Source organism: Sminthopsis crassicaudata, chromosome 1, assembly GCF_048593235.1.
Source record: "Sminthopsis crassicaudata isolate SCR6 chromosome 1, ASM4859323v1, whole genome shotgun sequence".
NCBI classification, from domain to species: domain Eukaryota; kingdom Metazoa; phylum Chordata; class Mammalia; order Dasyuromorphia; family Dasyuridae; genus Sminthopsis; species Sminthopsis crassicaudata.
Genome location: NC_133617.1, coordinates 73,873,147 through 73,891,819, shown reverse-complemented (window position 1 = coordinate 73,891,819; position 18,673 = coordinate 73,873,147). Strand labels below are relative to the sequence as shown.

General features: G+C 34.5%; 1 protein-coding gene across 1 annotated transcript in view; it reads left to right on the top strand.

Moving 5' to 3' along the window:
- Positions 1 to 18,673, top strand: part of LOC141539236 (uncharacterized) — a 61,316-nt gene that overhangs the window by 836 nt on the left and 41,807 nt on the right. Inside the window, exons 2-5 of the mRNA XM_074261681.1 lie at positions 7,616 to 7,690; positions 9,108 to 9,234; positions 9,802 to 9,897; positions 10,820 to 12,989. Coding sequence (XP_074117782.1) covers positions 7,655 to 7,690; positions 9,108 to 9,234; positions 9,802 to 9,897; positions 10,820 to 12,989 — 2,429 coding nt within the window. The 5' untranslated portion in view covers positions 7,616 to 7,654. The remainder of the gene's footprint in view (positions 1 to 7,615; positions 7,691 to 9,107; positions 9,235 to 9,801; positions 9,898 to 10,819; positions 12,990 to 18,673) is intronic.

The following is an 18,673-nucleotide window of genomic DNA, read 5'->3' as shown; positions in this document are numbered from 1 at the left end:
AGTGAAGAGACTGGAAATATATGCAAAAACTTCAACTTTGTAAGAGGAAAAAAACAACAAAGAAATTGAAACTGATTGTTGTGAAATAGGAGGACCAAGGTTGGTCCTTCAAAAGCATGTAAAAATGTACCTCCTTTCTTTGCAGAAACCACTGTTTATGGTGGACTTGGTTGATGTGTCAATTTTGTTGAACTTTTTTCTTTTATTTTTTGGAATGAAAATAGGGATATTTTGAAAAACAAAAGTGACATAAAAACTACATATATATATGCTTATATATGTGGGACTGAAAGCCAGATTGTAAGGAATTGAGAAATGAATGAGAAATGAGGAGATAAAGGCAATGAATGTGCAGTTTTTGTACATTCCAAAAGAGATCATAGTTTGAAGGGTTTGCAGTTTCATATTACATTTTTTAAAATTTATCCCTTGGGGGGAAAAAAAGTATTGCTGACTTTTCCCAATATTCCTTACAGCCTTTCCTTATAACAAAGAAAAACATTTAGAGAAAACTGACATAACTATTGTTATGATTTTTCTTTTTAAAGAATTCAGAGAAACATGGAAACATTTGTATGACTTGATCCAGAACAAACTAAGCAGAATCAAGAAAAAAAAAATAGAAACTGTAACAATGTAAATGAGGTTATGGGGGGATATTAAAAGAAAATAAAACAACATAATTTAAAAAGGAAGGAATGTGTTAGAGATGGAGTAATGAAATATATTTCCCTGGCTTATAGCAGAGAGGAAGGGGATTAACCTACTAAGGTTAGAATATTGCATATATGCAATATTATAGATGTTTTTGCTTAATTGTTTTGTCTTACAAAGAAGAGTTCAGTCTGGAGGGGGTGGAGAATTGAAATGACATTTAAAGATAAAAGACAAAAATAATAAATTGATTTTTTTTTTTTTTTTTAACCAGGAGAGACCTGGGCATATTTCTCAACAGCCAGAAAAGTACCAGTAGTAAATAGGGAGAGATTGAAGATTAAAGGGAGGAGGTAATAATTGAAAGAGCAAAATTCACATATTAGGATCCAGGTACAACTAAAGGATTTGCTATTGGCAAGCAAAAAGGACAAGTAGCAAAGGGGAAAAAAAGAATATTGAAGGATCTGAGGTGCTGAATTAAGATAAAAGGGTACTTATATTGGTATTTCTGTTTGGTTTTTTTTTTTTTTTTTTTTTTTTTTTTAGTAAAGTTAGGAATAAGAACCTTTCCTAAGAAAGAGGCTGAAAGAAGTGCCAGATATAAGAGAAGACAAAGTTCAGAACAGCTGTGAGTGGTGGTATGATTTGGAAGAATTAAAGATTACTGTGTACCTGAGAGGATTAAGATAATGTCTGTTTTGTGCACCCACTCAATAGATTCTGTGGCTTTTTCCACTGAGAACAGTCTGAGCAGGGAAAACCAAGGTAACCCATGGTATGGACAGCAGTAGGACAGTGGGGCAAGAGATTCAAGATTAGAGGGCTATATAAATGTGAATTGTTATTTTTTAGGTAGGTAATATAAGTATTATCTCCATTTCATAGAAAAGAAAAAAATGCTTGAGAGAGGTTTAAGGGTCTTTCTGTAGTCTATCTGCATGACTTCCTAATGTCTTTCATTATATGTTTTTCATTCTTATTCCAGAGTAATATTCCATTAACTTTGGGTATCAGCTTGAACCATTCCACCATCATTGGCCACCTAGTTTTTCAGTTGTTTGATATTAAAAATGCTAATTTTTAAAAATACAAAAAGGACTCTTCCCATTCTTTGCCCTCCACCTCTCCCCCTTCACCATCACATCATACATTTTTAAAGAGAGTAGATCAGTCTTTGATCAAAATAAGAAATTTTCTGAATGAAATGTGAAGAAACCCTTAGTTAACTTAATGGAGTTTAGAGTGTGGGCCACTGGCTGAAGATAGCTAAAAGGCATGGTATTTGGCTGCCTGAGAATCAGCCATATTCTTAGTATCCTTTGAAGATGAATGTAACAGCTATAGGAAAAGAAGGTAAGAAAAAAAAAAAAAACAAACAAACAATGGAGGAGAAACAGTTGTTGCAGATCCTCTTGACATTTTACCCTAAGCCTTTTCTGTATGGAAGGGGTGAAGGGTAAGGATTACAGCAGGAATTTAAAGCCAATGTGGAGACCTTGGGTCCAGCAGGGAGCAGGTCCAGCTGCAGGTTTGATTTTTGGTAACAAGGAACCAAAAATTAGTTGTCTGGAATGGAGATCTTGCTCAGAAGATGCCAGGCCTCAGCCTAGGCTCCTGATAGGTTTATGAATCGTAATGCCATTTGAGAGTATCCTTTGCCAAGATGTCAATTAAACCTGAAACTGAATCCAGTAGAGACTGTGGTAAGTTATCAGAACCAAGCACCTAACCTAGGACCAGGCTCAAGAAGTGCAGTGGAACAGTTTACCCAATAAACCTAGGTCTAACAAGGTTGAACATTTCCTTGGTTAAATGCATTCTCTTTGTCTCTTCACTGTGAATTCTGTTTGTCTACTCTTCCATCTTAAACTGTGTGTTTTTGTAGTCATGTGCCCTGTTCATTTATTTATGAGGGTTATGTTTTGTTCTTGCTATAGTTTTGACAAGTCAATAAATATTTGTGCTTTGAACCAATTGTGTCCTCTGAATGACTCAAAGTAAAGCAAATATTTCAATGGATGTGGGGAGTGGGATTGTGAGTTATAATTTTAGGAGTGTGGACTCATGGAAAACCTTGAACCTGTCATTAATCATTAATCTAAGGAGATGGAACTTACAAGTGCAAACTGGGGTAGCTTGATGGAATACTAAATATCCTTGAGATATAGTTCCAATAATAAGATCATTGGTCAAAGGGTATGAATAGCTTTTTAAATTCAAGTTCATATTGCTTTCCAATCGTATCAATTAAAAATTTAACCAAAAGTGTAATATGTCTGTTTTTCTACAGATCTCCCAACATGAGTTTTATCAATTTACTAAGTGTAAGATAGTTATTTCACAGTTCTAATTTAGATTCATTTAATAAAGAGTTTGGATTCATGACTTTGGTAATTTGTTTTTCCTTTTGAAAATTGCCATTTTATAACCTTTAATTTTTTTAAAGTGACTAAACATCACAAAGCTAGTGTCATGAAGAACCTTAAAGATACAATTGCCACAATGTGTGTAGGTTGTAATGAAGACCTACATTGACTTATATAGCAATGAGTGTAATAAGGAGAAAGCAGGTTTGGGTATTATTGCAGAAAGGTAATCAAGTAAGACCTAGTTATATTCAAGGGAAAGGAAAAATTCAAAGTAAAACTGTGAGCATAGTAGGATCTCTGTGTAACTGACTCCCAAGTTCTTTTTTCCTATGCCTCATCTTGCTTCTGACCTTCAACTCACATCTCTAACAACCCACATCAGACTTATAAAAATATCCCAATTCAAAAATGTTTTCTCCTTAAAACTATTGACATTATGTAATATCCTTGATTCCCATCTTCTAGATTATTTTCTCCTTAAAGATGAGAGATTCCTGAATGAGTTTATTCTTTTTTGATAATCTTTTTCTTAAAGAACAGGAGTGAGAAAGGTTACCAAGGAAGATAGACTAGAAAGAGGCCATAGATAGTTTCTTAATACCTGCATTAAAAAATAAGATGAACCAGTAAAGGTAGCAGAGGAGTGGTTAGAAGCAAGATAATCAGTGTACCTTATCTTTAAGGAGAGTGTTTAAAAAAAGTTTCCTGAAGAAAATTGTCAAACAATATAAAAAGCTGAGGAGGAGTAAAGATTGAGAACTGAAAAGGATGAGTAGACTTAACAGGGAGGAAAGACCAGACCTTTAAGAGAATAGTTTTAAGTAGAATGATAGGATTGGAATTCAGACTGTAGGTTGGCTGAGAAACAAGGAAGTATAGGGTGTAGTCAACTTCTATACATTTAAAAGTAGGAGAGATGGTAGCTTACTGTGAGAGGAGGGCCAAGGTAAAGTTTTTTTATTAGAGTAGAGAAGAAGCTTTTTAAACAATTGACACTGGCTGCTGTTTTCAAGAACTGGGATAGGAGAGGATTACTAGACCTGTAGAGAACTAAAGAATAGTAATCTTTATTGGTTTCTGATAGTGAGGAACTGAATGCATTTGTCATTAATCAACTAACAACTACCATTTGATACTTCAGTGTTGATGGAATAGATCCTGGCTTTTCAGAGGCTATATTTAGAGTACAAGCTGATAAGTTTCTTTTGAGACAGAAAGGCTTCAGGTATGAAGCTATAGGCTATAGCTGCTTATCTAATTGGACTGAGTACACTTCTGTTGGCCCTTATATTCCTAAACTGAACACTGATTTTAAAAATTAGTCTTGTTAGAAATTGTTAGTATATCAGCCATGCTATAATTATTAAAAAAAACAAAACAAAACAAAACAAAAAACCTTCCCAGCTCATTTCAAGGAAAAAGTAAATATAAGTGGAATGAATCACTTTTCTAGGCTTTTCACTTTAATTTGCAAATAACCCCTAATGAAATACCATTTTGGATATTCTGATTTTGATGTCATCTATACAGATTGCTTAAAAAAGTTCAGGCTGAAAGCTCAATGTGACAACCAAAAAAGCTAATAGTAATATTAGGCTGCATTAAGAGAAAAGATTGTGTCTAGAACATGGAAAGAGAGAGTCTGGCTATGTAGGAGCCTGGAGTATTGTTCTCAGTTCAGTTTAGGAAGAATATTGGCAATGTTTAGCGCATATTCAGGGGACCATGGTAAAGAGCCTTAATTTCTCATATATGAAAATTGACTGGAAAAACTGGGAATGTTTAGCCTGGAGAAGAAAAAACTTAAAATATCAGTTGTGTTCAAGCTTTCTCAAAGAGTACAGAACTGATAGCAATGAATTGAAATTGCTAATATGCAGATTTTTTCACTTGAACTTCTGACTAGAGTTATTCAGAAGTGGAGTGAACTGCTCAACAAATATGAGGTACTCCCTCATTAGGAGTCATAATGTGAAGACAAATTATAGCTTTTTATTGACAATATATGCATGGGAAGTTTTTCAACATTGTCCCTTGCAATCACTTCTGTTCCAACTTTTCCCTTCCCTCCCTCCACCCCCTCCCCTAGATGGCAGGTAATCTTATACATGTTAAACATGTTAAAGTATATCTTAAAAACAATATATGTGTACACATCCATACAGTTCTCTTGTTGCACAAGAAAAATCGGATTCAGAAAAGTAAAAATAACCTGGGAAGAAAAACAAAAAATGCAAGTAGTCCACATTCATTTCCCAATGTTCTTTCTCTGGGTGTGGGTGGTTCTGTCCATCATTGATCAATTGGAACTGAATTAAATCTTCTCTTTGTCAAAGATATCACTTCCATCAGAATTGATCCTCCTATAGTATTTTGTTGAAGTGTATAATGATTTGGTTCTGCTCATTTCATTTAGCATCAGTTCATGTAAATCTCTCCAACCTTCTCTGTATTCATCCTGCTGGTCATTTCTTACAGAACAACAATATTCCATAACATTCATATACCACAATTTACCCAAACATTCTCCAATTGATGGGTATCCATTCAATTTCCAGTTTCTAGACACTACAAAGAGGGCTACCACAAACATTTTGGCACATGTGGGTTCCCTTCTTTAAGATTTCTTTGGGATATGAGCCCAGTAGTAACACTGCTAGATCAAAGGGTATGCACAGTTTGATAACTTTTTGACCATAGTTCCAAACTGCTCTCCAGAATGGTTGGATGCATTTACAACTCCACCAACAATGCATTAGATCAGTCAGTTATTGAAGCTATTGGGGGATTTAGATTGAAGCAGGTACCCTCTAGAATATTTTTTAATTCTGAGGTTCTTTGATTCTGTGAGGTCCCTACTGCTCATCTTTATATGAAGCCATAGAAAAACAAAACACCAAACCCTTCTCTAGCACTTCATCCTGTCACAGCAAAGCAATCTCTGGTACAGTCAACCTTGCTGGAAAGACTTCAAGTAAATTGAATCAAAAAAACCTGTTTTCTGAGAAATGACCTCAAAAAATATGGAGATTCTCATTGCAAGTAGACCATGTACCTAATGATGAATTCTTTGACCCAGAAAATTAATGAAACAAACAAACAAACAAATACAAAATGGTCCTCAGTCCTGAGTAAACTTTGTTTACTTTTGTAGAAATGCTGTACAATAGCAGAAAGCTACCAGCTTGATTGTTGGTAAGATAAATATGACATCCTTATCTGTTAACCAATGAATATACAATCTGCTAATGAAACAGAATCATGTTAGGGGCAGCTAAATGGCATAGTGGATAGAGCACCAGCCCTGAAGTCAGGAGGACCAGAGTTTAATTATGACCTCATACACTTAATACTTCTAGCTGTGTGACCCCAGGCAAATCACTTAACCCCAACTGCCTCAAGGAAAGAAAAAAAATAGTTCTTTAGCCTAAATAAAATGACAAAAAGAAATTGTAGCTAGATGGAATGAAAACTCATAGGTTCTACCATATCTACTCCAAACCACTGATGTTTGGGCATCTTGAACAGTACAGACCTACAATACCTTCATTTTGCTTATATTTCTTCATTCTGAGATGCAGAAAATTCAATAGATTCCATCTTGAGTTAGAGTACCATTTGGCAGATCTCTTTATTTTATTTAATGTTTTATTGATTCCCTTTTGTTTTATTCTACCATTGTCATTTCCTAATATGCTTTCCCCTCTCCAACATCAAACTCTCCCTTTAATAAAGAAAAATTGTTAAATATTATCCACAGACAAAAAAGCATGTAAGTCAGCATATGCAACTTTCATCTCCCATAATCCTTCATCTTTACTGAGAGAGGAATTTGTTTCATCATCTGTTTGTCAAGACCAACAGGTTCTTTCAGGTATTATCTCAGATTTTTGAGTACTTCAATGATTCTGGTTAAACTCTATAACTGTGGGAGGAATATACATGTCAATAAGATCACAAAATATTTGGGAATATACATGTCAATAAGATCACAAAATATTTGGAGTACTGATGACTGATTAGTCATTCCATATTTAGTTATTAAAGAGTTTGAACCTTTTTCATATTTGGTGATTTAGCATTTGTGTTTCTTGTGAAAACTTCCTCTCATATTCTTTTAGCTACTGACCTACCATCCTCAATCCCATGATTTCTTGGAGAACTCAAAGATACAAGATTCTTTTTTTCCTTTAGATTGTTTTTGAGTAACAATTGGATTTCCTAAAATTTTAATTAATAACTTCAGATTCTACCCGGTAACAATGCAGACTGAATGTTTTTTCATCTTAATCCCTATGTGGTATTCTATGACATAATCTTGGGATAGAGCAACCCATGACTATTCACACATCTTGTCTAACATGCAAACAGATTATACTCATGGTTGTGGCTCTCCCTGTCTATTTGCACAATTTATAAACTTATAATGCTGTTGTCAGTACAAGGTCAGAAGGGAAATCTATCAGAAGGTCCCCGGATACTTCCAGAAAATGATTAAGGAAGCCGAAGGGGAAGTAGTTGGACAGTTTTCCGTAATCTAATCTCACGCATAGCTCCTTCCTTTTTCTTTAATTCTAACTGCTCCTCAGATTCCTGCCAATCTTTCTGAAAGGGTCCTGAGAGATCAGATGATGACAGCCGAGCCCCTACCAGTTGAGCAACAGGTGAGCCATCCTTCATGAGAATCACTTGCTGTTATGGTCATAGTGTGGTCTCAGCTTCTTTCCTTAATTTGGAATTGTACTGCTTTCACTACAGAGTTCTTAATCCCTCATCTAGGAGTTTGGGAATGAAGTATTTCATATACATGTTTTTTTTCTCTCATTAACACATGCACATATTCCAGACCAGCATCTCTAGTGACCTGCAAGTCACACTGAAATTCTAAATACATTGTGTCCAAAATTAAGCTCATCTTTCTCCATTTAAGCCTCCTTTTGAGTGAGGGTTCCTATTCTAGGATGGTTGCAGAGGGAATAAAGAGACACAGATGGATGTGAGAGATGAACAAAAATAGAATCAAAAGAATCTGATAACTGGGGTATGAAGGAAAATGAAGATTCAACACAATTCCAAATTTACAAGCAGAAGACTATAGTGGTGCCACAGATTTTATATATCTATATATCTATATCTATATATCTATATAGATATATAGATATATAGATATAGATATATAGATATATAGATATATGTATATATCTATATCTATATCTATATATATATATATATATAAAAACAAAAGATAAAGATTTAAATCACAGTATCCTAAATAATGAATGAGTCAAAAAAGATATCTTAGAAATAAACCTATTTCTGTCAGTGAAAACTGACAGAGTAGTCTTTCAGATCATATTAGTTTTCTATTGAAAACATTTAATCTCTTCTCCCCACCCCACCAACATGTATTATGCTTTTGCCTTCCCTAATTCTCCATCTTGATAAAGCGGGACTGGAAGCAAAAAGTTGTCTTTAGAGAAGTTATTGCCCCTCCCAATTGATCATATCAGTAGACTGATATGTTGTACTCAGATCCAGGTAAGGAAAAATTTGTATACTACCCAGAGTTGATCATTTTGTATTTCAGAGAGAAGGTAGCAATGTTTTAACAACAGTGAGAGAGGATTTCTCTTATAATCTCTTTAAAGTCACTCTAGAGAGATTTAGGAGGAGATAATTCAACCCCTTCCTTTTAAAAAAGAAGCTGAGACTTTAAAAGTAAATAAGATCACAAGGTTTCTTAGTGTAAGAGTTAGAACTTGAATCCAGATCTTTTTTCACCATAGCTTCTCTTCATTTCCCCAAACTGCATCCATTTTCACCCCAAGTCTCAACTAAGAAGAAGGTGAACACATACTTCTACGTCTTCATATGGACATACAAAACATGCACATAATTATTTAGGGCCATACTCATATGTAGATTTGAAAACATCTCAATCCAAAACCTCTGGATCTTCTGCTTCTGAAACACCTTCCCTTATCACAAACTACCCACTTTCTTTCTCACCTCCCCACCCCAAGCACAACACTGGAAGCTGTTCCTGTAGCTTGAATTTTTAGCAGGAATATGTTGTTTCAGGTTTCCATGATGTTTGAAGACATAGCAATATACCTCACTGAGGAGGAGTGGAGTCTTCTGCACCCTGCTCAGAAAGATCTCTATAAGAATGTGATGATGGAAAATTATGGAAATATAGTCTCCCTAGGTAAGACTCAACCCTGGAATTCATCTAGACTTTTGGCTTTATTTTTTGTTATCCAAAGTAGGATCTAAAGCCATCATTTGGATTTTACCTTAGAGTTCAGGAATTAAAGGTTCCTTATTGTCTCTGGATTCAAACACAAACTTATGACTGTTTTCTGTATAAAGATCCCAGACCTGGTCCTTGTAAAATTGGGTACAGGAAGCTTCCTTAATATTTCCTAAATCTACACTTTCCTTTTTCTTCAAATTCCTCTTTTGTTGCCTTAGCTCTATAAGTCTCCACCAACATCATGGTATTTTCTACTCTACTTGGAAATAGGATGCATGAGATAATTGTTCTCTATGCTCAGATCAAAGACCCCTTGCCCTTTACAGCTACCTCCCACACTAATCATCTCCCCCAAGGAAACAATTCTTAGGCTAGTCAGACCCAACGTGAATCTTCTAGTCTCATTTTTGCAAGGCATTGCCCATGTCCTTCTACCTCTTCCCAAAAGACCCAAGGTTTAGACATAAACTCAGTTCTGGGTCTAAAGACTGACAAGTCTTCTTTTCCTTTCCCATGAAGGATTTCTAGTATCCAAACCTGATGTGATCTCTCAATTAGAGCAAGGAAAAGAGCCGTGGGTCCTGGGGAGAAAAGTCCTGAGAGATGACTATTCAAGTAAGTAATTAAAAACCTTTCATTCAGTCCTTGAATATTCTTTTATTGAATATTTCCTATGTTTTTAGCATGGCACTAAGCATGATTTATTGGACCACAAATTTAAAGCTAATAGGAGCCTCAAAGATTATCTCCTCCAATCAACCACCCCCTCCCCCAGTCTTTGGCAAGGGTGCCTCAAAAGTCTTAGTGCAATTTTAATACTTTAGAAACAAATAATATGAATTTACAAATACATTTGAAAGGTTATTTAACAATTTTTAAGATATTGATATTTCTTTTTAAAATTAAATTGCCTTGTACTTTTTATTATTCTAATCAGTTTTTGAACTTTGTATAAATTTCTATCAACTGCTCCCTAGTAACTGAAAGGACTGCATTTGTGATCCTAGCTTTAGGCTTATTTAGAGAACAAGGCTTCGATGCATGCCTAATAGTTTTGACATGACTGTACTATTGATGTATGAGAACATTCATTTAACATTTTTAAGCAAATAATCTAAAATATCTTTTTCCTAAGGAAGAATATGTAGAAGGTATATCCTGTTTTTAATACCTTCCTCTCACTATCTGGTATAAATCACCTTTTACAAACTTCCTGAGAGGTCACCTTCCTTGTCCACTATCCTATTTATCTCCCCTAAGTAAACTATTCTCCCATTTCTTAATACATTGTCCTCATTGTCCTCAGCTTTACTTGGCTTTCTGCAGTCACACTATACCTCCCATTGCTTTTGTCTCCTGTTATCCTCCCTCTATGAGTATTCTTTGCCAAGACTATAAGGACAATATTGAAATTTATAACTGTCATGTTCTCTTAGAAGACGTTTATTTCATTTAGAATGTGGTTTTTCCTATATTATCAATTTCTATTCTCCCTAAATAAAGAACAGTTACCATCTGGATTTTGTTATTGTTTCAGGCTATGATACTAAGATTAAGAACAAGATATTTACTCCAAAGCAAGAAATGTTTGAGAAAATGAAAGCCCAAGGGACTTTATCAACAAAATTCAAAGTAATTCAAGGACCTCAGTTTGAAAAATGTGACAGATTGAAATGTCAGAGAAAACCTTTGGAAGAGAGATTAAAGAAATTGTCTTCCCAAGAGAAAGATTTTAGGTCAGGAATAATGATACCCAAGAGGATACCCACAAAAGAGGGAGGCCAAAAATGTAATGAATTTTGGGGAAATGTCAGTATTAACTCAACCTCTGTTAAACATCCAAGGGTTCCAACAATGGAAGGAGTCCATCAGTGTGATACATGTGGCCAAAACTTCAAAGAAAATGCAAGCCTAATTAGCCATGAGAAAGTTCATAAAGAAAAGAAACCTTATAAAGCCAAAGCATGTGGGAAAATGCTTAGGCAACATTCAATTCTTAGTGAATCTCAGAGTATGCAGATTAGTCAAAAATCATATAAAAGTAATGAATCTGCAAAAACCTCCAGCCAGAGCTTTAATGATATTAAACACCAGAGAATTCACACAGGAGAGAAACCCTATGAATGTAACGAATGTGGAAAAGCCTTCAGTGCCTTCTCATCTTATATTCAGCATGGTAAAATTCATACTGGAGAAAAAGCTTATGAGTGTAATGTATGTGGTAAAGCTTTTATTGCACTTTCATCTTTTATTCAACACCATAAAATTCACACAGGAGAAAAACCATATGAATGTAATGAATGTGGAAAATCCTTTAGCCAAAGTTCTAACCTTATCAAACACAGGAGAATCCATACTGGAGAGAAACCATATAAATGTGATGAATGTGGTAAAGCTTTCAGTGACCGCTCATCCTTTGTTCATCATCATAAAATTCACAATGGAGACAAACCTTATGGATGTAACAAATGTGGGAAAGCTTTTAGCAAAAACAGAACACTTATTCAGCACCAGAGAATTCATACTGGAGAGAAACCCTATGAGTGCAATGACTGCAGAAAAACTTTTAGCCGGAGCTCCAGCCTTATTCGGCATCATAAAACACATACTGGAGAGAAACCCTACAAATGTAAGGATTGTGGAAAAGCTTTCAGTGCTCATTCTTACTTTATTCAACATAGCAAAATTCATAGTGGGGAGAAATTTTATGAATGTAATGAATGTGGAAAAGCTTTCAGTATGCGTGCATCTTTTTTTCAGCATTGCAAAATTCATAGTGGAGAAAAACCCCATCAATGTAGTGAATGTGGAAAAACCTTCAGCCAGAGCTGTAACCTTATTGATCACCAGAGAATTCACACTGGAGAGAAGCCCTTTAAATGTAATGAGTGTGGAAAAGCTTTCAGTCAGCGATCTGGTCTTATTCGACACCATAAGATACACACTGGAGAAAAACATTATGAGTGTAATGAATGTGGGAAATCCTTCAGTCAGAGTTTTAATCTTATTAAGCATCAGAGAATTCACACAGGAGAGAAACCCTATGAATGCAACGATTGTGGCAAAGCCTTCAGTGACCGCTCATCTTTTATTCAACATCATAAAATTCATACTGGAGAGAAACCTTTTGAATGTAATATATGTGGTAAAACCTTCCGTCAGAGCTCACAACTTATTCATCATCAGAAAATTCACACTGGAGAAAAACCGTATGAATGTAGTGAATGTGGGAAAGCTTTTATTTTAAGCTCTAACCTTATTCAACATCAAAGAGTTCATACTGGTGAGAAGCCCTATGAGTGTAGTGAATGTAGAAAAGCCTTTAGTCAACATTCTAATCTAATTCAACATCAAAAAATTCACAATGGAGACAAATCCTATCAATGCAGTGAATGTGGAAAATCCTTTATTTTAAGTTCTAACCTTATTCAACATCAAAGAGTTCATACTGGAGAAAAACCTTTTGATTGTAATAAATGTGGGAGAGGCTTTAGTCAACGATCACAGCTTATTCAACATCAGAGAATGCACACTGGAGAGAAACCCTATGAATGTAATGAGTGTGGGAAATCTTTCAATGTACAATTATCCCTTATTCAACATAAAAGAATTCACACCGGAGAAAAACCCTATGAATGCAATGTATGTGGTAAAGCCTTCCGTCAGAGCTCTCACCTTATTAATCATCAAAGAATTCACACTAGAGAGACTCTGTGATAACTGTCACTACCTGATTTCTGCTGTGAAATTCAGCTCTGAGAGGTTTATTAATATCTCAAAAATTTATTCTTCTAATTTTGGAATACCACCATTGGTTGGTGAAAGGATGCTGCCATCATGTGACCTGAATGTCCAGACATGTACCTTCTCTGGGATTCAAAAGATATAATTCTGCTATAACCTTCTCATGTTTAACTATGAATTTCCAAAACTTTTACATAAATATATGAAAGATTATATAAAATAAACAATAAAACAGTTAAGCTTAAGTAATTTTAAGTAATCACACTAATTAAAGAAAGTAATTTAGAGTAAAATGTTATAGTAAATAAACTGATAACATTTAGTTGATTTTCATTCAGGACTCAACTAATATTTATATGTGTTGACTTTCTGATATATGCTTGGTACTGTGGAGAATAGAAAAACAATTCAGAATACCTGCTTTCACAAAGTTTACAATCCAGTAAGGAAGCTACAACATACATCTAAAATTAGCTATAATGCAACATAAATGAGAAAGTATGATTAGAGAGGTACAAGTTCTATGAGCCTTCAGAAGAAGGAAAGGTCACATCTAGATGGAAAGGTGACAAATGGTTTTATTAGAGATTGATCTTGATCCATCTGTCAGGGACCAAAGTGTAGAATTTTAATAGGAAAAATTGAAGGAGGAGAGAGGAATGACTGAGAAGCTGTTTTATACAGAATAGCATAAAAGAAATAATTCTCTAAGCTGAACAAAATATCCAAGTTTTGACAGAATAGGAGGACTTTTGAAGTCAATTTTACCTGAAGTTCCAGAGCTATTCCTAAGCTCCCTCACTCTATCCCAGGAATATTTTGACACTTTGTAAAATGATTTTGAGTGAGTTATGAAAGAATGGTTTATGCAACTGTTTCGACAAGTATACATATATTGTACTTAATTTATACTTTAACATATTTAACGTATTGGTCAACCTGCCATGGGGGGGGGAGGGAAAGGAGGGGAAAAACTGGAACAAAAAGTTTGGCAATTGCCAATGCTGTAAAATTACCCATGTATATATTTGGTAAATAAAAACTATAATTAAATTTTTTTAAATTAATAATAATGACACAAATAAAATAAATAAAAAAGAATGGTTTGTGCCTAACATTAACTTTGGATTCAGTTGAGAAGAAAATATATGGATAAAGGAGCAAGGAAAAGCCCTGTATCACAGGTTTTTCCCTTCTTTTAAAAACTTAATAAAAAACTATTTTCTTTTCTACTTAAAATTATTTAAGTGTAGCTGTTTCTTAAAGTTACATTTCATGAATGAGAAAATTTATGGACATCACTATTTCAGGCAATTGTTCATGCAATAGTATGGTGCCACCTAGATTACAGGAGACTCAAGTGATGAAACTAAAGTAATAAAAAGAGTCTTCATTAATTTTCTTTCTTCTTTTTTTCCCCCTGAGGCAATTGGGGTTAAGTGACTTGCCCTGGGTCACAGGAAGTATTAAGTATCTGAGGCCAGAATTGTCTTCATTAATTTTCTATCCAAAGTCCTCATCTCCTGAGCTTCCTTTAGTTGGTATCAAAGCTCCAATAGGTTTGCCCTCAATTCCGACACCCAGATACTTGAAGAACAAGAAAATGAAGCACAGTATCTCTGTTACTGTCTCAGCAACCACCTACTCAATCAACACTTTCAGTTCTCTTCATAAGGCAGAAAAAATAGAAAGAAGTGTAGTCATTTCCTGACACTGAGAATATAGAGACAACCTTCCATGGCAAGGTGTTCAATGTTTGGGTTTGGGGATTTTCTCCCATATCCCATCCCCCAATTGTTTATTTGCTCCTTCCTGCTTATTTGCTAGTTGTCCTATAATTTGTGTCTGTCCCAGAGTCAGTATGCATTGCCCTGTATTTCAGATCCTGCTAATTTGATTTCTGTAGATGAAATTCCTGTTGTTACTAATTGGTTTTTATGAATTTCATATAAAGCATCCTAAGTCAAAAAATAATTTTGCTGGCAAAGACAGTGCAGAACAGTAGGAAAAATGCTGGATTTGAAAGCAAAAGCATAGGATTTTGGTTTGAATCCTAGCTCTACAACTTACTGTGTGATTTTCATACAGGCCAAACTTGTTTAGGCTTTAGTTTTCTCCTCTGTAAGTTTATGGAATTTTAATAGATGATTCTAAGAACCATTCCAACTCTAAATTCATGATCTGAGGTCCAACTACATTAGGTTCTCCCTCTATTTATTCTTTTCCTTGGGATAAGGTAGGAGGAAAGGCATGGAAGAAACTTAGAATCATCAGTTCTGGGTAATATGGGAAGAGGATGAGGTTTAGGAGCACAGGGAGCAAATTTTAGGGTATTTGACTTATAGGGCAGGTTATAGGATCAAATGTGTTCATTGTTATAGGAAAAGCATCTACATCAGTGCTGTTATAGATATTGAAAAGTGAAAGATTACAAAGCTAAAAACTTGGTTTCTGAATTGTTAATTAAAGTAACTGACATTAACTGCTTGCCTTTGGTGTCTTATTTTCATATTTTACCCATGAAATAGACTCAGACTTACTTTATTGTGACCAAAAGTGAAACCCTCTTTTCTTTGAAGTTGCATGATTCACACAATCTGAGTTGGGAAGGATTCCAGAAGTTATCTAGTCCAACCAGTACTTGAACAAAAATCCCCTCCATATTGTCCTAAGGAATGATCATCCAGCTTCTGTTTGGAGAAATTCGGTGATTCAATGATAGGTAACACACTTATCTAGCTATTGTGCTGATCTCAGTATTGAAATCTTGATAGTTTGCCAGTAACATACCAGGAAACATAATTACTTCCATTTAAATTGCCTTAATACAGTGATCCACAACTACTCTGAAGGCTTTATGATAAAAAATGCTATCCATACCCAGAGAAAGAACTGATGATTGTGTCTTAATACATCACATGAAGCATATCCTTTTTTATTAACTTTATTTTTCTTGAGTTTTTCTTTGGTAGGGGAAGATAACCAACCAAACTACAAAAATACACAACCACTTCTCCTGAGTGATCATATCTAACACAGTAGCTTCACTGCTAGGACACCTGTAAAGTTCTGAACGCCTCTCAGTTGTAATCCTTCCCGGGGAGGAGGTTTCTTTTCTCTGAATCTTTTTCTCTGTCCTCTTCACTTATGAATCCACGGGCCATCTTCTTCTTGATCCAATCCAGAACTGACTTTCCAGACTCTAACTTCTTCTTTTATCCTCCCAGAGAATGGGCGTGGAATAACTCAGGGGCTTGTGGGAGAAATACTTCAACCAATGAACTTGCTCCTCTTAAACATGTAAGCTCCTCCCCAGAAGTTCAAAGGGGTAAAACTCCCCTTAAAGTCCTGAACTAGAGAATTGTTAAGTACTGATTTAGCACTTAGTAAGAACCTAATATCTCATTATCTCATTAGCACTTAGTAAGAACCTAACAGACACCTTTACTATTTTTATCCCAAAACAGAAAAATTAGTGGAGGAAAAAAAATTAAGCTACAAACCAATGACAAAGTTCTACAATGTAAAAGACCTGAGATCCGGTTTCTTCAAAAGCTCAAGTTGAAGGTTTAGTCAATGTAAGAATACCAGTAGAAAAGTTGAATTGGACATCAATTTAGCATATGAGGCATTTAGATCATTATCATTATTATTATTCAATATTTGAGCAAATTTTGGTATATGTGTGTAGTAGAATATTATGCTGTAATACATGACAAATTGGATGTTTTCAATGTTTTCAATGAAACTTAAGTAGACTTATATGAACTGATAGATATGAACTAATAGAACAGAACCAGAAGAATAATTTATACAATAACATCATAAAGACAAATATCTTCAAAATATTTAAGAATTCTGATCAATGTAGTGACATGATTCCAGAGGACCCATGATGAAATATATTTTTTTAATAGATGAAATAATTTAAGATGCCGATTAAAACATCTATTTTTTGGTTATGACCAAGGTAGAATTTTGTTTTGCCTTATTATGCATATTTGTTATAAGGATTTTTTTCTCAGTGCAGAGAGGAGGGGGAAATTGTTTATTGAAAAAAGCTAAATTAAATTTTAGAATAAGAATACTGCCATTTAGATTTAGTTGGGATTGTTTAGTATAAAATGCTATAGTAAGGACTTACCAGAACAATGCTTAAGACTAAGTCTCCAAAGAACTATTCAGGATTAGGAATATGGAAAAATATGCTCCCCAAACCCAAAACAAAAGGAAACAAATGTGCCAAAATGTTTGTGGCAGCCCTGTTTGTAGTGGCTAGAAACTGGAAAATGAATGGATGGCCATCAATTGGAGAATGGTTGGGTAAATTATGGTATATGAAGGTTATGGAATATTATTTCTCTGTAAGAAATGACCAGCAGGATGAATACAGAGAGGCTTGGAGAGAACTGATGCTGAGTGAAATGAGCAGAACTAGGAGATTATTATACACTTCAACAACAATACTGTTTGAGAATGTATTCTGATGGAAGTATATATCTTCAACATAGAGAAGATCTAATCCAGTTCCAATTAATCAATGGACAGAATCAGCTACACCCAGAGAAGGAACACTGGGAAATGAATGTAAACTGTTTGCATTTTTGGTTTTTCTTCCCAGGTTATTTTTAACCTTCCGAATCCAATTCTTCCTTTGCAACAACAACAACAACAAAATTTGGTTCTGCACACATATATTGTATCTAGGATATACTATAACATATTTAATATGTATGGGAATGCCTGCCATTTAGGGAAGGGGGTGAGGGAGTGGAGGGAAGGAGGGGAAAATTCGGAACAGAAGGGAGTACAAGGGATAATGTTGTAAAAAATTACCTATGCATATGTACTGTCAAAAAATGTTATAATTATAAAAAATTTTTAAAAAAGAATAGAGGGTTAGGCAAAAGTTAGCATAAAAAACTAAATTAACATTCTGACAAGTGAAAACTTGAAAAAATTAAAAAGAGACAAGTGTTTATATTATGAAAAATAACACAGGAGTGATAAAAAACCAAAACAAAAACAAACAAACAAAAAAAAAAACTACTGTGACCAAAAGGGAGAAAAATCTTGAAATGAAAGTTAATTAGGAGATTATTTTATAAGGAAAAAAAGAAAAGTAATGATTATTTTCCTATGGCCTTCAAACCTGAAATGGAAAAGGTAAATCAGATAAAAATTCCTTGATGGAGTGAAACAAGGTTGCCCACTATCACCATTACTATTCAATATTGTATTAGAAATGCTAGCCTCAGCAATGAGTAGAGAAAGAGATTAAAGGATTAAGAGTAGGTAATGAGGAAATCAAACTGTCACTCTTTGCAGATGATATGATGGTATACTTAGAAAACCCCAGAGATTCAAATAAAAAGTTATTAGAAATAATTCACAACTTTAGCAAAGTTGTTGGGTACAAAATAAATCCATACAAATCCTCAGCATTTTTATACATCACCAACAAAATGCAACAGCAAGAGATACAAAACAAATTCCAAACATTCCAAACAAATGTCGAGAGTATAAAATAAATATTTGGGAATCCATCTACCAAAGAAAAGTCAGGAATTATATGAGCAAAATTACAAAACACTTGCCACAAAAATAAAGTCAGATTTAAATAATTGGAAAGACATCCAGTGCTCAT